This window comes from Mus caroli, unplaced genomic scaffold, assembly GCF_978045245.1.
Source record: "Mus caroli unplaced genomic scaffold, Mus_caroli_1 scaffold_1, whole genome shotgun sequence".
NCBI lineage: Eukaryota > Metazoa > Chordata > Mammalia > Rodentia > Muridae > Mus > Mus caroli.
The window spans coordinates 169,558,692-169,583,885 of NW_028227256.1; the positions used below are offsets into that span (position 1 = coordinate 169,558,692).

Genomic DNA, 25,194 nt, shown 5'->3' on the forward strand with positions numbered 1-25,194 from the left:
CAGGTTGCAAGTTGATGAGCTGAAGTTCAAGTTCAGGACTTTGACTCCAAATTGACTGTCTGGTCCAGAGCATCTGTGCTTGCCTCCGCTGGTAGCCACCTGTCCAGTCGACACCTCTCTTTCTCAGTCTTGGTCAGGCTAGAAACAGATAGAAGGATGGAATGAGAGGATGGGCTTGGGGGAACCACACATGTTTGTTGCTAAGGGGAAAAGAAGAGGAAAAGAGCAAGAGGCCTGGCTTCTGGTTATGGCCTTGAAGTAAAGTGTCCTGAGCGAGTGGGGTTCGGGTGGGGTGGGTACCACTGACTCCACCCCTCCTTGGTGTTCAAAGGATCTTTGCTGCCTGCTCTTCTACAGGATGAATCCAGCTATGGAAGGGGGTGAACCACACAAAGGGTTTCACATCCTTTGGTTGGGGATGGGTGAAAGGAGGAACACAGTTTGCATATGTTGAACATTTGAGATCAGACTTCCCGGGCTCATGAGATATTTTCCAGCAAGTCTAAATGTTATGTCTCTTCCTTAATCACCCCATATGCTCTTCCTCTTCCACGTTAGTACCCACTTACCCAGGGTTCTTCTTCTCAGGCCACCCTACCCCTAAGTTCCTGCAGACTTCTGCTTCCACGGTATATGTTGGTTTGGGGCAGCCTGGAATAATGAGTGTTGATTTTTTCAGACCCTGTGGGAGCCACTGAGAATTCAGCACCAGGCTGAGAAGGACCAAGGTCTGGGGTTTTACAGCTGTTTTTTGTTTTGTTTTGTTTTGTTTTGTTTTGTTTTTTGTTTTTTGTTTTTGCGAGTCACTGTGCTGCACTCTGAGCACTCACCCACGGGAGGCAGCTTAGCTTGTGGGAACCCACGTGGAGGGACTGAGGCTTTCTCGGTGGTCTTGTCAGTGCACAGCAGAAGTGAACAGCCTTCAGTTGAGGAAACTGTGGCTGGACAGGCAGGGAGGTAGTTCTGCTGTGTCCTGCTGACTGTTAGCTGCAGAGCCTATTGACATCTGAGCACCTGGAGAAGACAGGGCCCCTATAGTCTGCTCTGTTCTGTGGGGATGTTGGGGCAAGCTGTCCTGTTCACAACCTTTCTGCTCCTCAGGGCTCATCAGGGCCAAGGTAAGGATTTTTGTGTTGGTGTGGGATGGGACCTGGACCCATGGGTACATGAGTGTGTGAGGGAGATCAGAAGTCAGAGCCCCTGATTAGGCCATTCTCGATAGTCACCTTGAACTTGGGGAGCCAGAGGAGACATTAGAGAAGGTGGTCCAGGTCCCTAGGGCCATTGTAAAGTGGGTAGAGTTTAGTCTGTGTGAAAACTGTAGCGATGTGTGTGCAAGGCTTCTCTGGAGCAATGTGTGCATTAGCCTTCCCTTTTCTCGCTCTGGGAGTGGCTTCATCACCAGCTAGGGCTCTTTCCTTCATCCCATCCCAGTTTTGCCCAAACACTGCCTTGTCATTGTCACCTTCCCCACAGAATTCATGTCCATTCTAAAGAAAAGGATGGGCTGAGAGTTGTATGGAGTTCCTGGATGCTTTGGGTCTGGGTGAGGTAAGGCAGAGGAAAGAAGGAAGGACAGGCGGGGTCTCACGAGTCAGCACAGAGACTGCTCCACTTTGGGTGGGTTGGGTTGAGCCTTGCATTTCTCAGGGACTGGTTTCTACTTGTCACTGTGCTGGAGGGGACCCAGGGAGTCCCTCTAGCAGGCCAGACTCATTTGCATTCAGCTTCTGGTCACCTCACCTCCTCTCAAAGGAGGCATGAATGGAGGAATCTCTTCCTGAAGAAGAGATTTTGCTCAGAACTCAAAGGGACTCTGGTTCAGTAGAAGTCACCCCAGGGGCAGCCAAATGATGATGACAAACCTTTCTTACTAAAGTGTAATATCTGCACATAAGTGTACGTGTCAGTGAGTTGCTTTTCAGGTGACTTTGGGTCAATCGTGCGTTCATGTCCACTCATTGTCTACTGTCTTTCCCATAAACATAAACAATATTCTCACTGCAAATCTCACAGATTAGTTTTGCCTGGATGTACGTGGCATCCCATGGTATGGGCTCCTGACTTCTTTTGCTTGACATTTCCATGAGGTTTGTCTATGTAGCTTATCTCTTTGATGGAAGTTTCCAGTCCCTGCATACCGTGCATCTGGGTGAGATAAGACAATTCCATGCCAGGCTTACACCATCCTTTGCTCACTCTGTTTTGGATGAGCACCTGCATCTTTAAAATGGTTTTACAGTAGTGCCGTGAGCCTTTCTGTCACACAGCAGTACACCTTCAAGGTCACATCATGGGGGCTAAGTGTCTATATTCGTAGTGAGTGTTGTCTAACTGTTCTCAGCAATGCTTGAGCCATCTAGTACATGGGATTTCAAGTTGTCACAAGGCAACTGGCATTTTGTTCTGAGGGCCTGTGAACAGGAAATGAAATTGCAATGATGTAGAGCCCACAAAGCAAAAGGTCAAAGCCATGGCTTGATAACTTCTTTGACATTTTGCATGCAACCCCTATAGCAGAGCCAGTCATGAATTAATTATCATATTCACAATGACCTTACTATGTTATGAGAACTAGGCAAAATTTAGCAAGGAAACAGTTGAGCTGAGGTCAATTTTTTGTTTTTAAAGATAGAATCTCTCATATTCTAGACTGTCCTGTAAGACAGAGCTTTGGTCATGGGAGGCAAGGTCCCTACATCCTACCTTTAGATTTTACCCATGAAAATCTTCCAGTCAGGAAAACAGGTGTGTACAATACCAACTCCAAGGGAAGGCAGAAGAGACCCTGGCATTGTCAGTTAGGGTGCATTGAAAGGGAATCTGAGAGGATTCTTCTAGGTGGGGAGTCAGGGGGACTGTCTTAGTGTGGTAAAAGCTTAGAAAAACGAAGAAAGTGAACCAATCCAGGCACAGAAATAGCCTAAAGAAAAGCAAGAAAACCAGGGAGTGAGAGGCATAGTACTGAAGTTGTCTTGGATAAAGCAAATACTTGAGCGGACTGGGAATGGGAAGCGACATAGCCAGGATAGTTTTGACAAACAGAGACAATCAGCTTGCCTGCAGACAGAAGAGGCTGTGGTCAGTCAGGACAGAGCTAAAGAGGAAGTGGGCTGTGGCTTCTGCAGGATACTCATTATTTTGTGAGTTTGCCTTAGCTGGTCATGCCAAGAGCTCACCAGGCTCTATTCCTTTCTCAGCATTGACCTAATCTGTTGTCCACCCTCTCCCCACCCCCACCCTGTGCTCCCAAACCTTTTTGCACAAGCCCAACTGAGAAAAAAACCTCAACATTCTTTTGCAGGCTGGTGGGATTATACACCTGCTCCCACCACTGCTCCACCCCTGTTTCCACCCCAAGCCTCAGTCATCAGAGATTTTCCCCTGCCCTCCCCCACCCCCAACTCAGCCTCCCAGCTTCCAGTGAGCTGTAAGTCTTGGTTGGAAAAAGCTGGGCTGACTCATGGCTGTGGTGTGGGAGCATGGGTGACCCCCTGCTAAGTCAGTCAGTCAGACCCATTGACCATTCTTTCTCCTTGGTGCACACCCAGCACCCTGCCAAGCTGTACTGGAGTTCATCAACTGTCCTCACTCCCCGCCCCCCACCGAAACTGCAGTAGAGTCCATCAAATTGGCCCCGTTTTTCTTCTACAGACTTAATATTTTACCTCATCCTGTCTAAACCACCGGAAAAGAGCCCCCAAGGCTGTGAGCGGCAGCAACTGCCTTGGCTGTGGAGTCCCTGACCACCTGAACTGGCTGCAGCCCCTCCCTTCTGAACTGTCAATCATCTGTATACTCTTTGTCTTGTTCCCTTTCTCACTGGGAGCATGTAAGAACTTGAGAAGTTATTCTTCCTTTCTCTCATTATCTCTTCATATTAGCATTTTAAAAAGCTCCCTTAAAACGTCTACCTCCCTGGGATGGGAGGGTTTTCTGTCTCTCACAGTTCCTGTCTTCTGCTCAGATCCCCCTGTTAGCCTCCTGCATGAAATGCTCACCAACTCAATGTGGAGACCTGGAGGAGAAAACCCAGCAGAAAGCAGGCTCAGAAAGATTCACAGCCTCGGAGCTTAGCCGAGTTCTTTTCTCCCTTTGAAGTTATTTATTTATTAATTTATTCTTTGAGAATTTCATACACTATACTTTGATCAAGTTCTTTCTACTTTCCCACCTCCTCCCAGATTCTCCTGCACTTGCCAACATACCCTCTCTCTCGAGAAAACAACAACAACAACAATAACAACACACACACACACACACACACACACACACACACACACACAGTGTTGGTCAGCTACTCTTGAACACAGGTCCTGTTCTGGGATGTGGTTAACATACCCTTTCCTGGTAGCTATCAATTGTGAATAGCTTCTTAGCTATTGGTGGGACGTGGGCCCAAGTCCATCTGCCTTCCTTTTCCTGGTCTGTGGGGTCTTTATCATCCCATAGGTGATACTAAACTGTAATCATCTTTCCAAGATTGCTGTTCAGCTGCTGATGGCTGAAAGCCTTTCAGAAAATGGAAGCCTGGTTAGGGATTTTTTTCGATCCTACCCACAATTCCCCAGTGTCTCCCACCTTGTCTGCTCCTGCACACAGTCTTGTGGAGAGAATGTGGTTCCTACCTCCCATTGTTCTGTTTTGGGCCAGTACTAGCTTCCCACTCTTAGTTTTCTCCCATCTGAAAAAGCCAAACCAACACCTGTCAAGATATCTGTGGGGTTGCCTAACCTTCTCACCCTTTAGACAGGGTCTCACCAGCCCAGGCTGATCTCAGACTTGTTATGTGTCTGAGGATGGCTTTGAACTTCTGATACTCTTACCTTCAACTCTTAAGTACTGGAATTATTAATGTGAGCCACCATGCCTGTATCATGTGATGCTGAGAGTCCAACCCAGGGCTTCAGTGCAAACACTCTGCTAATTGAGCTACATCCTCAGCCTAGGTCCTCTTTTTTTTTTTTAATATGTATTTTAATTAATTACTTTAGTGTGTGTTTGTGTGTGTATATATGTGTGTATGTGTGTGTTCCTGAGCCATCATGCACAAGTAGAGGTTAGAAGTCAATCTTTGAGAGTTGGTTATTTCCTTCCTGGGTCCAGGAGATTGAACTCAGGGTGTAGCCTTGGCAGCATACACCTTTAACTTCTGAGTAATCTTGCTAGCCCCCTTAGCCTTCTTGTATTTATAGACAAAGCCATATTAGGTATATAAACTCATTCAGTTTATTTACCTGGAAATAAAATATAGCTGTATAATTTAGTCAGTGCCCTCGGTACAGTGTAGCAGCAATGAGGGCTACAGATCCCACACTTTGTTTAGTTATTAATATTTTGCTTTATTTTCTGTTTTTTTTTGTTTGTTTCTTTGTTTGATTGTTTTTGAGACAGTTTCTCTGTGTAGCCATGGTTGTCCTGGAAACTCACTGTGTAGACCAGGCTGGCCTTGAACTTAGAAGTCTACCTGCTTCTTCCTCCCAACTGCTGGGATTAAAAAGATGTGAGCCGTCACCACCTGGCCCCACTCTTGACTTTGAAGAACTAACAGTGTAGTTAAGGATACTGCTTCTGTATTGTCCGTATTTAATTGTGTGATAGCAGAGAAATGTGTTCTCTGTGGATCTCTGATCTGCTGTTGGTTACACAGTGCTCTACTTATTATTATTTATTGTACTGTGTGTATATTTTTAGATTACCATCCTTAGATATTTGCGCTACCTCTCACAGTTTTTTCAGATACCTAAAAATTAAACTCATGTCTACCTTTCCACTTTCTAAACATGTTGGAGAAAGCTTTGCTAAAATTCTTCCTAGACCAGTGTTGGCACCCGGTCCATGCTGTTGCTTTGCCTGTAACGCCCTCTTCCTTTCTCCATCTACTAGGCTGATTCTGAGGTTTTCTTCTAATGGCAGCATCTAACCACTTGCTCTAAGCAGACAATTTTTATACCCTGGTGCAGAGGAAGGCACAGTCTTCTTGTGTGCCAACATCATTATACCTTTATGTCCCGACCTGTAGCAGCTGAAGCAGCAGAGGTTGTACTTTGTTCTGGTAACCAAGCTTGGTAGCCTAGGAGTCACCAGGTGGTACTGGTTTTTGAAGGCATGAAGGGCTATGACAGAGCTATGGAGGCTCAGCACTGTGTGGCAGGGCTGGAGTCCCTGAATAGAGCCCCCTAGAGGCTATTGGTGAAAGTGCAGCTCAGTTGTAACAAGAGACAACAGGAGTTTTGGAGGTGGCAGTGCCATGGAGTAATCACCAGGAACAGCAGTAGCAGTGGAGCTGAGCCAGCCAGAGCCTAGAAATCAAGCTGTGTGTGCTGCAGAGGGCAGCGCTGGAGAAGTGACCCAAGTCCCTTGGAAGAACCCAGAAGATCGTGAGTGGATCCAGATAACTGGAGGTTTAGTTATCGACACTGTTGGAGTTTGGCTTTGCTTATTCAGATGGTTACTGTGCCCAGATTCTTCAGTCTTGAAGAAAGTATTTAATTTAATTTCAATTTTTTTTAGGAGCACACAGCTGAAAGATGAAACCTTTAAAAGAGATTTTGGATTTTTGGAGAGATTGAATATTTTAAAGAGAATGAACTTTTAACATATTTGAATTTGTAAGGATGGTGGGATCTTTAAAGTTATTATGATACTAATATTGTAATACTAATTATTGTGATACTAATATTAATATGCCATCCTGGGGATGAATGAGAACGACTCTGATTGAAAAGTAATGTGCTTATGTGTAAACCTGACAAGGGGTCAGTTATAATAGGTACTTTTAGGTCAACTTGACACAAGCTAGTGTCATGAGAGAGGAGGGAGTCCGGATTGGGAAAATGCTTCCATAAGATCAGCTGTCGGCAAACTTGTGAGGCACTGTCTTAATTAGTGATGGATCCAGGTGGTTCCAGCTCATTGTGAGTTGGTGCCATCCCTGGGCTGGTGGTCCTTGGTTCTATAAGAAAGCAGGCTGGACAGGCCCTGTGGAGCAAGCCAGTAAGCCGCGCCCCTTTATGGTCTCTGCACCAGCTTCTATGTCTAGGTTCCAGGCCTGCTTGAGCTCCTGCTCTCAGTGCTTTTGATAATGGACTATTATTAAGGAACTGTGGAGTGAAATACACCCTTCCCTCTGCTTTTGGGCATGGTGTTATGACACAGCAATAGTAACCCCAAGGAAACCATGACCCAATGCTCCTGATGACTCCATTCTTAAAAATAAAAATGATAAAAACACTACCTACAGGTATAGGGAGACAATCATACGAACCAGCACTGAGCAACCCAGGCATCCTCATTGAATGGCACAGTGGCTGAACTTCCAACCTTGCCTTTGAGCTAGTAAGATGCATCCGTGCCCCAGCCAACGATGCTGGGTGGTTCTGCCTTTCAGTCACTCCTCTTGCATCCTTCTGTGTTAATCTCGCCCCTTTCCTTCATCAGAATTCCTTTCCTTATCTGAAATCCTGCCCTGCCCCATAGAGTCTGATTCTGTGAGAAGCTGTCCAGTTCTTTTCTCAGAGTCTTTAGATCTGGCACTGCTGGCTGCTCGTGCCATCTTTTCCTGTGAAATACCCAGGATCCATCTATCATCTCAGCCTTGTGTGGGATGGAGTTTGGCCCCCAGAGCTTTTGGCTCAGTACAAGGGTGAGGAATTACATGTCATCGACACAGCTTCTATTTGACTGGACCTTACTCTTGACTCTTCGTGTAGCTGATATTGCTGATCGATTATCAGCCCTGGGTGCCTCAGATCTTCCCCTTCACCCCCTGTTATCTGAGAGGAACACATCTAACTTCCTGTGGATCAGCCAATCAAAAGCTCTCCTCCAACCCACTCACTGAGATGCTCTCTACAGTGTTATCTGTTTCCTTGCCCTCTTCCTTCCATAGTTTACAGGGCATTGCCACATTTCTAGGAGTTGAAGCTTTATGACACGTGTCTATTTCTTTACCAACGCTGCCAATCCCATGACCAGATGTCTCTCCCTAGTCCTGGCTGTTTTATCTCTGATGTTCTGCATAGGGGAGGAGAGCTTGCCCCCCCACCCCCCTGCCATGAGGACTGGGGTTTAATTCCCAAGATTGAAAAAAAAAAAAACAGTCTGCAATAGTTTCGTGTCCTCTGCTTGGGTTCTCTACCGGAGAGGGTTTGAACTAGTTGATTCATGTCCTGGAAATGCTCTTCTGATAGCCTCTGCCCTGGCTACAGAGCTTTCTCACTAAGGCACAGGCTAGCACGGAGGTTTTCTCAATCTAAAGAAATCCTCAGGTGCTCTGGTGTCACCTTTCAAATTAAAATGCTTTTTTATTTTTATTTTTAAATCTAAAATCATGGCACTCAGTCTTCTCTGAGAAGTCTTGTTTTATTTTTCTGCTTGTTTACGGCATGCACTCCAACCAGAATGTGAGCTTTACGGAAATGGGGTGGGGGTGGGGGAAGGGGTCTTGACGCTCTTCCTCATAGTATACCCCAGTGCCCAGAATTGTGCTTCTCAATGAGGACGGTTTTCCCTCAGGGGACATTTGGCAAGGTCTGAAGACATTTTTGTTTGTTATGACTGAGGCTAGGGTACCACTAGCATCTAGTGGGCAAACGCCAGGGATGCTGCTAAGTGATGCATAGCACAAACTCCCTCCCAATACCCAGGTATTCTTGGGCCCTTAATATTTAGGGCTGAAGTCAGGAAACCCTTCTCTAGAGTAACGCCCAGCATAAAGAGGGAATTTGCCGCCCCCTTCTGGTTTCTCGGCATAACTGCATCATATGCCCAGACCCGCATGTAGATTATGTATGCATTCGCATAGTTTTGTTTTTTTTTTTTTCTATTTCCTTGGAGAATATCATTGATATTTTGATATGGCTTTTAATGGTTCTTCAAATCCAAGGATATGGTATGTCTATCTATTCCTTTATTCTTTCCAACGTCTTCCATTACATTTTGTAAATTTCCTTATGGAGGTCTTTCACTTCTTTAGATCTACTTATACCTAGAATTTTTTCTTTTTCTTTCTTTTTTCTTTTTTTTTGGTAAATACTTAAAGCTTGTTTTTTGATAGAAGGGTGACTACTCTCTTCTTGATTCCATTTTCATGGAAAAATTTGTTCTAATCTTTCATTTTCCAGGATGCATGTCCTTAGCGATAAGGTTTGTATTTCCTCTCTCTCTCTCTCTCTCTCTCTCTCTCTCTCTCTCTCTCTCTCTCTCCCTCTTCCCGTGTCCCTCTCCCTGTGTCTCTTCCTCATATTCTTCCTCCCTTCCTTCCTTCTTTTCCTGTCTGCTCTCTTTCTCTCTGCCTCTCTCTTTGAGACAAGATCTCATGTGTCTGAGGCTGGCCTCAAACTTGTTATGTAACCAAGGGTGACCTTGAATTCCTGATCCTCCAGGAACAACCTCCAGAGTACTGGGGTGTACATTTTATGTAGTGTTGGGGAGCCAGTGAAGTCCTGACTGAGTCAAGTTATGAGTGAATGTGTATTGCTTGATGTGAGCTGGCCATGTGTAAGACCCAGGAGAAACTGGCAAAGCCTTTGAAACCTTGTGTCAGTCTGTGAGAGCTAACCTGGGTTATATGAGAACTAACCTGGGTCATGCTTGAGTTTCACAGCTTCAGGGATGTATGAGGACCATGCCACATCTGGGGGTGATGTGGGCTAAAACACACATCTGGCCCATTCATCTGATGCAGAGTCTGTGTGTGTGTGTGCTTTGTCCTGAGGGTGCAGTTTCTCCTCGGGTCTGGCAGTTACTATAACAGGCCTGTCACTGAGCTCTAAGAGAAGCCTACCACCTCCTCCAGTTATTGGAGTCTTAGTTCCTGCCCTGCTACCCTAAGTTACAAGAGAGGGGTGGACCACTCAGTCTTCTGGTAAGTCAGTCTGTGGGTATTGGGTTGGTGGTAGAAGTCGCAGGGCTCTCTGCTGCATGTGGGTTTGACCACGTCAGGCCTGGTACATGGTTTCGAGCCTAAAGCTCAAATTTAACTCATTCACATTCCCAAAGTGGTGACATCACGCCTTACACTGGACTGGTTGGAGTTGGGGTGCATGGGGCATGGACGGTTCCTTTCTATATTTGTATTTTGTTATGATTGGGCACTGTGGTCCCCATTAGATCTTCTTAAGTTTTATCAAGGTAATTAGGTGTGGGAAGAAGATCCTGGAGGATCTTACTTAGCCACCATCTCAGTCTCCTCACACTGCCTTTCTTCTTATTATGCTACATTGTTAAGAACCCTGTGTGTTCCATCTCTCTCTCTCTCTTACCTCACTCTCTGACCCCCTGCTCCTGCACACTGCAGTCTCTTTAAGGCAAGATTATCTTTCTTATTGTCTACAGCCTCTGGGTGGCACCACATGGCTTCCTTACTGAAGGGCATCAATTACTGCTCTGGGCTGCCTGAGGTAGCTATCTAAAGTCTGCTATTATGTTACAGTCTACCACCACCATGTTATAGTCTACCACCACCATGTTAATTAACTCACATCTTGATCCCTAGGCAGGGAAGTGCAGACATACCTGAAAGGCCCAGCTTTAACATTTTAGTGAGTAGTCTTGCAGAGACCATCTGGTTCCTAAAACAACAGTAAACATTAAGCCTTAGTGAGCACTGCCAACAGTGCAATGCACTAAGTGTTTTGAGAGGTCTGTGAGTCCAGCTCTAGTTTAGAGCCCAAGACAGACTATGAGTTCAGCATTGTTTTTACTGGGTCTGACTGTTCAGGATTTCTGGCCATGCATGCTTCCCTCGGTGTCCTGGGAGTCAGACTTTTTTGCCACTGTGACAAATACCTTGAGGAACTAATTTAAAATGGGGTAAATTTATATTCAGCATATTTAAGAGTTTTTATTTGCCCTTTTCTTTTGAGGTAAGATCTCATATAGCCTAGGCTGGCCTCTGATTTCCCATGTAGCTGAGGAGGGCCTTAAGTTTCTGATTCTTCTGCCTCTCCCTCCTGAGTGCTGAGAGTACTGTTGTATGCCACTGATTCCTGGCATTAAGCAGTGCTGAGGATTGAATCTAGGGCCTTGTGTGTGCTAGGAAATGTCTCCAGCCTTATTTCAGAGGTCTTAGTAGATGGGTGGCTTACTCCTGTGCTGTGGACTGTGGGATGTCACGGTGGGAAGATCTAACAAAACAAAGGTGCTCACCTTCTAGCAGCTGGGCAGCTGAGAGACACAGTCAGGAATGGGAAAAACGTTCCCTTGGGAGATGTGTCCATAGTGACCCACTGACCAAGCCCCATCTTTGTGTAGTTGTTTGATGAGGTCCATGAGCTAACCACCTCTCAATGATATCATCAACTGAGGAGTAATCCAATGAACAACTGGGAGGGGACCTTGACAGCCAAATTACAATGGAGTGAGTCACACCGGTAATGTGGTGGTTATAACATTGGTGGTTATAAAATTATCCTCTAGGAACTGAGCATGGGGGAACACGTCTGTCATTCCAGCTACTCAGTAGGATAGTGAGTTCATGGCCAGCCTGGGCTACTTAGTGAGACCCTGTCTCAAAATCCAAAAGGAAGTGTCTGGGTAGATGGCTTAGTGGATAGTAATAGCACTTGATCTGAAAGCAAGAAGACCTGAGTTCAAGTCCCCAGAACCCATTAAAAAGGCAGCCTAGATCAACCAATGAGGTTCAGGTTCAGTGAGAGATCCTGTCTGCAGAGGGCCAGCAAGCTGGTGCAGTAGGTCAAAACACTTGCTGCACAATTCTAACAACCTGAGTTTGAACCCTGGAACATACACAAAAACCAATGTGGTAGCTAGCATCCGTAATACCAGCACTCCTGAGGGGAAATGGGAGGCAGAGACAGGAGAATCACCTCACAGGAGAAGCTCACAGGCTAGCCTGGAGTGCATAGAGTAGGAGACAGGACAAGAGAAACCCTGCCTCAAAAAGGTGGAAGGAGAGAATCAATTTCTGAAAGTTCTCCTTTGGCTTCCATATGTGTGCTGCAGCCTGAGCGTGCCCCCACCCCCATACACATAATGTGGAAAAGATAAAGACGCTTAACATCCATCTCTGTGCTGGGAACGGCATACAATGACAGGGACTGCCTGAAGAAGGCTGGGATGGAGACATCTCAAAAGCCCACGGCAGCTCCTTTAGACAAGGATGGTATCTGGGACCCTGAGAAGCAGGAGACACATCCTCCAGAGGACCTGCCATCTGAAATAAAGGATTGCCTGCAGTAGGCCTGGATGGAGACATCTCAGTATCCCACAGAAGCTCTTTGTAAAAAAACAAAACAAACAAACAAAAAAAACCAGTTGTTCCCACTTCTTCTAACCTTAGCCCTGGACAAAGGCTGTATAGATTTCATTTGTGTGTGACTGCTTTTCAGTTGGCCTTGGTGTGCAAAATTATTCTATTCTATCTAACTTTCTTACTGATTTCTACTTCTTCTCTGATGAATTCTGTGAAACTACATGTTCCTTGATATAATGATTTTTAAACAATTAAAAATTGAGGCATGGAGCCCAGCCCAGCCCAGTCCTAATGGTCCAGGTTCATGCTGTGTGTTCTCATCTTGGAAACAATGCAATAACTGCACATTGGTAGTTCCAGGTTAGTGCCTGATTCGAAAAGAAAGTTTGAAGACATTATTAGAAAATGAAATAGAGCCAACATTGGGACCCCAAGAAAGGAAAAACAATTATTAAAGTTATGAAATAAGTTTTGCCTAACATTTGAGAGTGGTTCCTGGATAAGCACATATAGAATATGTAAAATCTTATATTAGTAAAATTAATTCAAAACACTGGGACTCTTAGGAGAGTCATTGTGTGCAATGTGCAGAAGCAGAAAGCTAGCAGAACTACTGAGTTAAGGGTTAACTTAATTCTTTCTGGCCACTGCCTGGCAGCTTTGCCCATGCCATTTATCATTAGAGCTTTACCAGAAAATGCAAGTAGCTGGTCTCGGAGCTCTGAGCTCTGAAGTAAGATAAATTAAAGCTTAAATAATGATAAGTTTGTAATTATTATTATTTTGGCTATAGGCCTGGGAGTAGGGAAGCTTGAAACTTTGGTAAAAAATTGTAATTCTTGATTCTTTGTGGGACATGGTTATTCTTTTGAATTTGATTTGATAATGATTATACAATGTCTTTTTTTTAAACCTGCTTTTTTTTTTAGAAACCTGCTTTTGGAGTATCAATAAAAGGCTGGGGTAAGAGAAAGGAGAGAGCGAGGAGAGATTGAGTGAGGAGTATGTGAGGGGAATGTGGAGAGAGAGAGAGAGAGAGAGAGAGAGAGAGAGAGAGAGAGAGAGAGAGAGAGAGAGAGAGAGAGCATGAGAAGAGCAGGTAAAGAGTGAGTGAAGAGAGAATGTAAGGTGTGTATGGAGAGTGTGTGTGTGAGTGAAAGGAGAGTGCATGTGGTGTGTGTGTGTGTGTGAAATAGGTGTGAAGTATGTGTGAGAGTGAAAGGGGAACCCACAGAGGTGTGTGTGAGAGTGAGAGTTCAAGAAAAGAAAAACACACAGGAGAAAAGTAGAAACACAAGAGAATGCCGAGTGTGTGCAGCCTCAAGCTTCCAGGGAATGAGCTAGAGAGAAAGAGAGCAGAGAGTGAGAGAGAAGAGAGAAACTTTAAGCCTTGAAAACTTACCTGTCAGCTTGTACCCAAAAAAGTAGTCTGTGTATATTTATTATGCGCCTTCCAGATATCCCTGCTTCTAGATGGGAAATCCAATCCTATGTTGAAGCTGGAGTCCAACATCTCTGCTCTCCACACCACAAGTGCATGCACCTGCACATAGGCATGTACCTATACTCCACAGTAAATTACATTAGAACCTGAACAAAATCTCTCTCTAAAGCTAGATCAGTTGCTCATCAGTTTGCTGTGTGGCTGGGGTTAGTTACGTAAGTGTTATTTTTTTAAACATATATAATCTATTTTTATTTTATATTCATTGGTGTTTTGCCTGGATATATGCCTGTGTGAGGGTGTCAGATCCCCTGGGACTGGAGTTACAGACAGGTGTGAGCTGCCATGTGGATGCTGGGAATTGAACCCAGGTTCTCTTGAAGAGCAGCCAGTGCTCTTAACCACTGAGCCATCTCTCTAGCCACTATTTTTGTTTTGTTTTGTTTTTGTTTTTGTTTTTCAATACAGGGTTTCTCTGTGTAGCCCTGGCTGTCCTGGAACTCACTTTGTAGACCAGGCTGGCCTCGAACTCAGAAATCCGCCTGCCTCGGCCTCCCAAGTGCTGGAATTAAAGGTGTGCACCACCACCGCCCGGCCACTACTTATTTTCTAACTCAATTCCCTACTTATAAAAATGAGAATGATCTCATTTTAAATGAGATTATAAAAATGAAGTTAAGTATGGGCAACACATTTGAAACTTGTCTGTCATGTAGAATCAGGGGATTCTAGTTTGGGGCTGGAGAGATGGTGTAGCCCTCCAGAGAGCACACTGCTCTTCTAGACAACCTGAGTTCAGTGCCTAGCACTCATGTAGGACAGCTCACAACTGTAAACACTAACTCTAAGGAATCCAGTGCCTTTGCTGGCCTCCTGGGCACCGCCCTCACCCGTACAAATTAATACACAGACACACACGGACACAGATACAGACACACAGACACAGACACACACACACACACACACATTTAAAAAAATGAATCTTCAAAAGAGATTTTAGCTATCATTGTTGGTCTGTGAGTTCCTTCCAACTGGAGGGTGAAGCCTGGGGACAAGGAGGAACAGATGGGTCTCTGGGCTCCTTTTCACACTTGCACCAGGTCCTTAAGCTTAAGGAAGGGACAGGCAGCTGCCCACACTGCTCAGGTCTCATACTATTTCAGTTACCTTCGGACAAGGTTTTCTTTTTTTGTTTTCTTTTTTTCTAGACTGCTTAGATTCTTCTGAAGAAGTGGTTGGTGTCTCAGGAAAGCCTGTCCGGCTGAGGCCTTCCAACATACAGACAAAAAATGTTACTGTTCGATGGAAGAAGACAGAACAGGGCTCACACACAAAAACTGAGATCCTAAGTTGGTGTAATAATGAACCCAAATGCTCAACTGTGGTTTCTAGTCATATCTATGGTTTTGATGATGAGGATTTTGCTCTTAGTATCAAGTCAGCTAAGCTGCAAGACAGTGGTCACTACCTGGTGGAGATCACCAACACAGGCGGAAAAGTGTGCACTAAGCACTTCCAGCTTCTTATACTTGGTGAGTTTTTAGCACTGTTCACTCTGTCCCTCTGATTCGGGTAGGACTTGTATTTCCAGAACTCTCTGACCAGAACCTCTGCTTCCAGATCATGTTGAGACACCTGACCTGAAGGCCCAGTGGAAGCCCTGGGCTAATGGGACTTGTCAACTGTTTTTGTCCTGCTTGGTGCCCAAGGATGACAATGTGAGCTATGCTTTGTACAGAGGGAGCACGCTGATCTCAAATCAAAGGAATAGTACCCACTGGGAGAACCAGCTTGACACCAGCAGCCTGCACACATATACCTGCAACGTTAGCAACAGAGCCAGCTGGGCAAACCACACCCTGAACTTCAAACATGGCTGTCAGAGTGACCCTTCGAGTAAGTGGGGGCACTTTGGCCCACAGCAGGGATCCCACAACCAGATTCACATGAGACCCAGGTCACATGGCTTTCTAGCTCAGTAACTTGGGCCTTTCCTCAGTGGGGCACTGGCCTGTCTTAGCCTGGGAGGATTTATATCTTCTTCTTCTATTGGAAATAGTAGTTTCCTTCCTTACAGGGGAAAGCTAGCTGTTTAGTGACCACTGTGATGCCCTGAACATTGTCTTCCTAATTTGAGAGATTGGAGACCCAGTTTCTCTTGTCATATCCTGAGTGATAACTTACCTCAAGCTAGAGAGTTTACTGGGGGTGGGTGTGGGTAATAACACTGTACCTTGTGAGTTGAACAGCAGGAAAATACCAAGGTAGTTAGCAGAGTCCTGCATTTATTGCTTATCCTGAGTTAATGTTGTACCACTTCTTATTAGATAAAGGCTTAATGTGCTATCAGCATGACACTAAAAGGTAAACCGATCAAGTTTACCTACAAACCCAACCCAACCCAATCCACCTATCCTACTTCACCGACCTCATCTTACCCAACTTCCAAACCTACTCAACATAATTCTACCCATCTAAGTATCTCACCAAACCCAACCCAACCTATTCAACCCAACCCAACCTACCCAGGCCACTCCACCCAGTCCTACTCACCTAACTCAACCCAACTCAACCCAACCCAAGCCAACCCATCCCAACCCATCTCAACCTACTCAAGCCACTCAACCCAATTCAACCCACCCAACCCACTCAACCCAATTCAACCCACCTTACCTACCCCATCCAGCTCAACTCAACCTACCCAGCCCACTCAATCTCATCCTGACCACCCAACCCAACCCTCCAAACCTAAGCCAACCTAACCTACTCAACACACCCAAACCAATCCTATACACTCAACCCATTTCATCAAATCCAACCCAACCTACCCAGCGCAACCCAACCCAACCCTCAGAGTCTCTATCCTTAAATTTGCAGCAGAATATATGCATAGGTTCTTACTTTGGGCTCGGGTTTCTACCATGCTAAGTTTGACTTCATAAAGTGCATTTTCTTATCTTGTGGTCAGGTACTTCTTCTCCCCTTTGTCAGAGGAGAGAAACACTGAAAAAGCAGAAGGAACAGGTTCTCAGAAGCTTTCCCTGGAACACACTTAGGTTCTCATAGGCCTGGACCTGAAGTATTCCAGGTGCTACCTTTAGGCCTGGACTCTGCATGCAGGTCTACCATCAGTCACTTTAGGCCTAAGAAAACTGGCATGGCTATGGGCAGAGCTGGCTAGGAAGTACAGCCCCATCATGACAGTGTCCTGAGCCACTACTCCACCCAATGGCCTGTGCCTCTGAGCCTCCTTCCTTCAGTGACAGGCCCCCAAGTGAGTGTAGTTTCCAACTTCTTAGCAAGCAGCCAGATCAAAACACTCAGGAAGAATTCTTCACCCCCAGAAGATTGCTGCTAAGAGAACCAGGAGTCCCTTCTGCAGGAATCCTGCAGGATCCCTCTGTGGAATTACAGTTCTGAACAGGATTAACTCAAAGCGTAGATTCTGAAGGAGAAACCAGAAGTAATAAGCTAACATTATAAAGAATCTCCCTGCCAATATATTTGCTTAAAAACATGAAGTTACACAAAAGAGAATGAAGTTGAAGGGCTACTGTCACTGGGAAGTTCAAAGGAAATGACTCTGGATCTTACAGCTACCCTTTAGGATCCTTTCCCATATCAAAGGGAGCAGGGGAGGTTTAGAGAAGATGAACCTGGCTGATAGTTGCTCTTTAAGCCCTCTCTCTGCCTTTTATCAGGAAAAGCAAACTTCTGCCAGACAGGCAAGGTGACCATGGTTAACATCTGCCCCAGAAAAGCATCTCTGGCCTTTCTCAAGATACCTAAAAAATATCTTTTCATCGGAAATGTCCCCAAAGAGCCAAACTTTCAGTTTCTGTCTCTGTAAAACATGTTTAATTGTCCCAAATTTCTGGGACCTAAAAGAGTTTTGCAGGTTAAGGCTTATGTAAAAATGCAGTGTTATGGTTAGAAACTATATAAACTGTGAAGAATCTCTGGCCAGAACCAGTTCCCCGTTGTGCGTTAGCCAGAACTGGTTCCACCCTATTTTTATGAACTTTTCCTCAAGGGGTGGGAACAAAATTAAGTTCTTCATGGGCAGCAAATGATCAAACAGGAGTCAGGGAAGGCATAGTAACAGGAACACTTGTTTGGGGGCCTCCGCCATCTTTGCTTCATCATTTCTGTAATTCTCTGATTCTAGGCAGGTTAATTAGTTTCTATGAGTTTCCAACTCTCTGTTAGGTAGCAGGAGTGATTGATAATCAGAGGCATCTCACAAGATTGCTGTTAAGATCAAATGAGATAATGTTTATGAAAATCTCATTAGCTGGCACCTGTAATGAGAAATTCTTTACAGTTCTCTTCTTCTTGTGTGGATTACAGATCAGTAGCCATGTCTAACACAGATGGTGAACGTAGAAGTTCAAATGAGGAAGAACCAGGAAGGAAAAATGGAAGGCTTGTAGTAGTAGGTCTGTGGTGAATATTTGCTGAGTTAGAACAGTAGATAGAAGTAGCAGCTGCGGTACAAGATGTTTTACAGGTACCAGATGGTGGAATTAGCTCTCAGAAGCAGGAAACATCTCCTTTGTTCAGGTAAGGTAAGTAAGCAGCACCCGTCTTCTGGAATTTATAAGTTGGACCAGTTTGTCACCCAACTGAGGAGGAGCAACAAGGGTGATGAGATCCTAGGATGTGAGGAGACAGGCCATGAGAGAGGACAGTGGGCTCGGGATAGTTCCTGAAGCTAACATATGGGACAGTGGGTGCTCTGTCTTCCTAACTTCTGTGTGCCCCTCAGAATTCAGATTTCTGCCCTTTGTGGTGATCATCGTGATTCTAGTTACACTATTTCTTGGGGCCATCATTTGCTTCTGTGTGTGGACTAAGAAGAGAAAGCAGTTACGTAAGTAGAAGCCTCCTGAAGGGATGCTGTTGCTTGAGGTTTCAGGTGTAGTGGGTTGACCCTGTGTCCATGGGCTATACTCTAAACATGGCATCTTCTTTTCATGGGAGAGGTGTTGGGATATGTGTGAATATGGGTTGGGGAGGGCAACCAAAGTCTGCAACCTCTTGTTCACTGTATATGGTGGGCCGAGTATATTTACAGCATGGTCCCCAGTATGTTGATTTATCTAAGGAGCTGGGTTTTGTTGGTGACTTCCTAGCTTGGTGGAGGATTTATGTCATGGGTAATTGCTCTGTTGTGCTCTTTATGTATCTTGGCAAGAGCATTAACCTGACTGTTTTCTAGAGCCATTTTTAAAATTGTGACCATCTTTGGTAGAGGTGTGGGTTGTGAAGTGGAATTCTGGACAGGCAATCTTCTGAAGGTTTCTGAAATTCTAGTCTTTATTTTCTTCCTCACACAGAGTTCAGCCCTACGGAACCTTTGACAATATATGAATATGTCAAGGACTCACGAGCCAGCAGGGATCAACAAGGATGCTCTAGGGTCTCTGGATCTTCCTCAGCTGTCCAGGAAGATGAGAGGGGACAAAGAGAATTGGACAGGCGTGTTTTTGAGGTGATGTTCAGCTCCCTTCTAGCTTTTCTTCTCCACCATTTTCCTGGCTCTACCCAAAGAGGAAAAGGAGAAAAGAGAGACAGGGAAAATGGGAACTAAGCAGAAGGAGGAGTCTCATGGTGCTGTACTAGATCTGCCAAGGGGTGGAACGCAGTAGAAATCCACAGTAAAGGGCAGAGTGTGTCTACCACTGCCTTCCCTTATATAAACCGTAAAGACTCCGCGTTCAGGGCCAGCTTTCCTTTGTGCATTAGCCAGAGCTGGTTCTACCGTATTATTTAAGAACTTTTTCAAAAAAAAAAAAAAAAAAAAAAAAAAAAAAGAAAAGGAGTAAGAAAATGAGTGAGAAGATGGGGCAATATTAGAAGATATTTCTGGAGACAATTCACATTGGTTTAGACAGAAGAACAAAGCAACAATCTTCTGCTGACTTCTAGCTGCCAACAGGGGCCAGTGTTTCTCTGCTTTTCTGCTTCTTCTGGAGAGCTCAGCTACTGAACTCTCCTGGCCTTCCTGACCCCCATGAGAGCCCCACTTGGCATTATGTACGTGGGGGCATGCAAGATGGAATACTTCTATCTGTAATTCCCTGCTGAGCAGACATGAGGGGAGGGAAGAAGGAAGGGCCACATGCTCTCTGACTTTGTTGGGGTCAGAGAACCCAGGTTCTCACTCTGCTCTGGAGTTAGATTGAGGGCAAGGGTAAGCCGACCATGAAGCCTGGATCTAGATATGAGCCTTATGATGGCCACATCTTTAGAATATTTGAACCCTCTGAATTTCAGTGCCCTAAAGAGGAAAGGTTCAGACCACAAGTCTGAAGAGAGCTCTGCCCAATGTCAGTGGCTATGCTGGCAACTTTCAACCAGAAGTCAGCAAGGGCAAGGAAGTTCTATGTTACTGAAGGGAAGGAAGAGACAGGGAACCTGTCAGGTTGTTGGTTCCTGGGCTGTTCCTTGCTGCATGTCCACGGGCAATCATACTTCTCACCTCCTCTCATTCTGGGTTGTTTGATAATGAGGCTCTCTCAGTTTTACACCCCTCCCCTCCTGGAGACCCTTTCTTTTGTGATATCTCTCACTGCTCAGCCTGAGTCTAGACAGAGATTATTTTATGTCCCTTTACTTTTTCTGTGCCAGAGCAGGTGCTGGAGCAGATGCCAGAGCAGAATTTCCCTGGAGATAGAGGCGCCATGTACTCTATGATACAGTGCAAGGTACCCTCCACCCTCTTTAACCCATCTTATTCTAGTCTACTGGACTTCTTAAGCTTCACTTAAAACACACCATTGAATGGAGAATGAGGCATTGGTATTCCCTGGGGCCCAAGACACAGTCACAGTGCTTTAGCAAATTGTTTGAAATGATCAGTAAACTTGGATTGTCTTGCCAGTGATTTTTATTCTTTCAAGCCTAGCAGAAATCTAGACCAGGTTGTCTACAGGAGAATGAACCTTTATAGGATTCAGCTTATGTTTTTCCTCTGATTCAAAAAACTGGAGTCCTTGTACTGGTTATCCTAATGGTACCATTAATCATTATTTCTATTAAGCAAAGAATAGGTGTGGATGGGTCTTTTAAAAAAATCTTATTTGGAATTAATAGTAATGGTCATTTTCTTAATAAATCTCACTTGACTGTCTTCTGATGTCTACAAATGAGGAAACTAAGACTAGGGTTAACTGATGTATTCAAGGCCACATAGCTGAATACTAAAAAAGTTGAGCCAAACAGTTTCTCAATTTTCATCTTTCCTCTGCCTGCCATTCCTCTAACTCCTGATGGTACAAATGTTCATGCATGGGTTAGAAAGACATTCTGTAATATTGGCAGATAGCATGACTTCATTGCTAACCAGTTTCAGGTGTTTCCCTCCCAAGGGAAAAGGCTTAGTGATGGACGACAGTGGAAGGTTTATGATAAAAACCGGCTCTCCCTGCCATCTCCTCTCCCCTCTCTCCTCTCCTCCCTTCTTTTCTTCCCCATCTCTGTTCTTCACTTCTCATTTGATTTTCCTCTCCTCCTAACTCTCCTCTCCTCCCCTCTTTAAGGACCAAGTTCAGGAACAGTCAAACCCTCAGCTTGCTAGCAAAGTTGTATCACAAAGAAATCCCTCCTAAGAGTGACCAACATCTGCGTGTCCGCTGGCTTTAGCGGTGGACCGAGTTGGGCTCCTGAGAGAATAGTCTGAATACATCTGAGGAGGAACTCTTGATCTGGGTGCTGGATGAGAGTGAGCTTCCTCCTTTAGCGCATCTTACCTAGGATGGTTGGTTGCTGCCATGATGAGCATGTATCTCAGGTCTAGAGAAGGAAGACTTTACCAGATGGAGCATTGAACTGTTAAGGATACCCTGGAAAGTTTTGGGTTTGAATTCTTCTTCTACTGTGTACTGGGGTCATTGTTGTCTTCTTCTTTCGCCTTCTCTTTCACCTCATTCCTTTTTCTCTTTCCCTATTTCTCTTGAATCTGTATCCTTCATTGTGGCAGAAGGAACATTCCTATTTTTTTTAAGGAATAACATAAGGGTTAGGAAATAAAATGTATAAATAGACTAAGCATATAACAAATAGTGGTGATGGTTACTGAAAGTAACAGTGGGACCAATTCCAGTCCCTGCTCCCCAGCTGTCCCAGGCTTCTTCTCATTGATGAGCAGAGTTCACAGCTCCCATTTAAGCACAGTTGAGGCAAAGGGTTATACTTGATCAATATTTCTGAAATACTTTTTTTCCCCATTAGCCTTCTGATTCCACATCACAAGAAAAATGTACAGTATATTCAGTAGTCCAGCCTTCCAGGAAGGTGAGGAGTCTACTTTTCTGGAGGGTTCTGTGCGTTTTACATGTGTGTGCTCTAGTGTGTTTGCAAGTGGGTGCTTGCAGAGCATGTGTGTATAGCCCAGTGAACTGTCTTTCATTCTGTGTAGCTGGGTAGCCTCTGTTAAATGATTCTATCTGAATGTTAAGGGACTAACAGGGAGAAATGTTTTTCCAGTTCTGCCTGGAGAAAAAAAATTGAGTTCTGAAGTCCAGAGAACAGTGGAATGTAGGATTTTCTTAGGCTTTTTGTGGTAGGTAAAGGATAGGAACAGAAAAGCAGTGTTTTGTACAGAAGGACCCCAGAGCTGGTACTGGGGCACCTGAGGTTATGGTGAGAGATATTGAAGAGGTTTCCAAGGTAGGGGCTTGCACGCATACTTCAACAGCACACATGCCGATACAAACACCATATGCACAATAATAGCAAATTACACATATTACTCAAAGCATACCTAGTGATTCATAAAACCACTGCGTTCGGGTATGTGCTAAGGTTAGCATACATGTATATGCCTGAGCTGTTTGCATTAGAAGAAGGTGTATTGCAATGATGCATAGGTTCAGGTGGTATTTACATTAGGACTGCCTGAAGGACATGCATTTATATGTGTGTCTTAGTCAGGGTTTCTATTCCTGCACAAACATCATGACCAAGAAGCAAGTTGGGGAGGAAAGGGTTTATTCGGCTTACACTTCCATGCTGCTGTTCATCACCAAAGGAAGTCAGGACTGGAACTCAAACAGGTCAGAAAGCAGGAGCTGATGCAGACGCCATGGAGGGATGTTCTTTACTGGCTTGCCTCCCCTGGCTTGCTCAGCCTGCTCTCTTATAGAACCCAAGACTACCAGCCCAGGGATGGTCCCACCCACAAGGGGCCTTTCCCCCTTGATCACTAATTGAGAAAATGCCTTACAGTTGGATCTCATGGAGGCATTTCCTCAACTGAAGCTCCTTTCTCTGTGATAACTCCAGCTGTGTCAAGTTGACACAAAAATAAGCCAGTAGAATGTGTGAACAGGAGGAATTTGTGGATTGGAGGGCTGTGTGGGTCACATCACAGGCTAGAATGCATTGTGCTTCTTTGGATACCATTAAGTACCACTGTTGAGTCTGGGTGGGGGGTTTTCTCTTCAGGATCTTGCATGAGAGTCAGGAGGAGTAGGCATCTCTTATCCTAAACTCAAACCCTCTCAACCCTCAATTTCTAGTCTGGATCCAAGAAGAGGAACCAGAACTCTTCCTTTAGTTGTACCGTGTATGAAGAGGTAAGATTCTGGAACTCTCCTTCTCATTGGGTTTAGTGTCTGTGTACTCTTGAGATCCAACCAAGAGGATAAACTTATAACAAGGCCGTCCATACAACCTCATAGTTGCTGGGATTTTAGGGATCCTGCATGAAAACACTGAGGCCCCAAAAGTCTGAATGTCTAACTCAAAGTCATATCATGTTTTCATTTTTGTGAGGTGTGGGTTCTAAACTAGGGCTGTCCCTAAGCTGGTTCCCTGGTTGTGTGTTAATGTTAAAGGATATCTGTAGGGCCCTCAGAGGAGAAGGGGTGTGTGTGTATAAATGACTCTAAATCGTTTCCTAAGACTAGGAAGTTATTGGGAACCATTTCAGAATGTGGGTGATCTCAGACATCTGCAGAGAATATCATTCAAAAGTGGCACTGGATCCTGTAGCTAACTGATACCCATCAATCCTACATGGAAGGAAGAAAAGAGGGATCTAACATTTATTAGGGTTTTTCCCTAAGGTATAAGACAAATTGACAGTGCCTGTGCACAAATCACTTTATGCTGTAAGGTAGGTATAATATAACATTACCCTTCTACTGTTCTTCTCAGTGCTAGGTATAGAACTCACAGCCTTGGGTGTGCTAAACAAGTACTCTACCACTGAGTTATAGCCCTGTCTCTATGCTTACAGTTTATATCAAGAGAAATTAAGGCACAAAGCACACCCTAAGTATTAGCCTCATATTATAATCAAAACACCCAAGGTCTAATATAAACATTATCTTTAGTCACAAGGGAGAAGATGTGTGGTTGCCTATGGGAATACAGAAGGATATCTTAGCTCTACAGTGATATAAAACTAAGAGTTACAAGGAAAACTCTATCGCCAAGGCAAGCTGGGGGGTGCAAAGAAGCATGGGAAAAAGTTCGAGTCCCGCCTCCATTTCACACTCATCACTGGCCTTGAGGGACATGTTTTACCACTCTGACTCTTTTTTTTTTTCATTAGTCTGTAACATGGGGATAGACAACCACACCCTATGAGGTTGTTTTAAGAATAGTTTAGGTGGAGGTTTGAAGATTCTCCCCTTTCCCTGCAGGTTGGAAACCAATGGCTCAAAGCTCACAACCCTGCCAGGCTGAGCCGCAGAGAGCTGGAGAACTTTGATGTCTACTCCTAGTTGTTAGCAGTGGCCTCATCCTGTGTCATGCAGCAGCATTGACTTTGGAAGGAAGCACACTGAAGGATGCTTAAGTCCGTATGTGTTGGTAGACCAGCTTCTAGGCTGGAGAGGATGTAGTTTATTAACATTGAAGGATGCTGAGTCTGTATATGTCTGTGGACCAGCTTCTAGGCTGGAGATGATGTAGTTTATTCGTGGTTTATATTTTATATTTTATTATCTTTCTTTTTAGACAGGATCTGACATAGCTTGGCATGGCCTGAATTTGCTGAGTAGCCAAGAATGACCTTAAACTTTTGGTCCTCCTGCCTACACTTCCTAGGGTTTGGAATCACAGTCATGTACCACTGTGTATAGCTTGAAAAAAATTTCTAACACCCACTGTATGATCAAGGTCATTAAAGAATATGACCCAAACTTATAGATTAGATAGGAATGGGTAGATAGGTTGTATTGGCCAGATTTTGAGCCGTTGTAATCTATGATTTATGTTTTATTTTATTTTTATTATCAATTATATAATTTAAAATAATATGGTGCTGTATAAATGTGAGGTAGAGGAAGATTCCCTTCTTCTGGTTCTCTAAGATGTTATCTACCACCACCCCACCACCTCCAACACCATTATGGGATGCCTGTATTCTAGACCCTGCTCACCTTCCAAAGCAAGGACAGTGAGAGATGATGGTGACTCAGAGGAAAAGGAAGCACGGGTCCTCTTTGAAGCTGTGATGTTTGGCTGTGAGCTGGCTGGCAGTTCTCCCACAGAGGCAGGAACCCCTGATCAGCCCACA

At 44.7% G+C, this 25,194-nt stretch overlaps 1 protein-coding gene across 2 annotated transcripts; it reads left to right on the forward strand.

Moving 5' to 3' along the window:
• The first annotated feature begins 1,057 nt into the window (after positions 1 to 1,057).
• Positions 1,058 to 24,411, forward strand: Cd244 (CD244 molecule). 2 transcript variants are annotated; one of them, XM_021168309.3, is made up of 9 exons: positions 1,058 to 1,118; positions 14,870 to 15,193; positions 15,282 to 15,557; positions 18,430 to 18,534; positions 19,001 to 19,155; positions 20,300 to 20,371; positions 21,897 to 21,959; positions 23,186 to 23,242; positions 24,317 to 24,411. In XM_021168309.3, the coding sequence occupies exons 1-9, from the start codon at positions 1,058 to 1,060 to the stop codon at positions 24,395 to 24,397; spliced, it is 1,194 nt and encodes a 397-aa protein (XP_021023968.1). In that variant the 3' UTR covers positions 24,398 to 24,411. The 2 variants fall into 2 exon arrangements, with proteins under 2 accessions (XP_021023968.1, XP_085691278.1); XM_085835152.1 differs by lacking the exon at positions 20,300 to 20,371.
• The last annotated feature ends 783 nt before the right edge of the window (positions 24,412 to 25,194 follow it).

Excerpts from the sequence above, each read along its gene's own strand:
- Cd244 (XM_021168309.3), top strand. The coding sequence starts at position 1,058 with ATGTTGGGGCAAGCTGTCCTGTTCACAACCTTTCTGCTCCTCAGGGCT. Across the intron at positions 1,119-14,869 it reads CAGGGCTCATCAGGGCCAAG|ACTGCTTAGATTCTTCTGAA; the intron begins GTAAGGATTTTT and ends CTTTTTTTCTAG. Across the intron at positions 23,243-24,316 it reads GTTGTACCGTGTATGAAGAG|GTTGGAAACCAATGGCTCAA; the intron begins GTAAGATTCTGG and ends CTTTCCCTGCAG.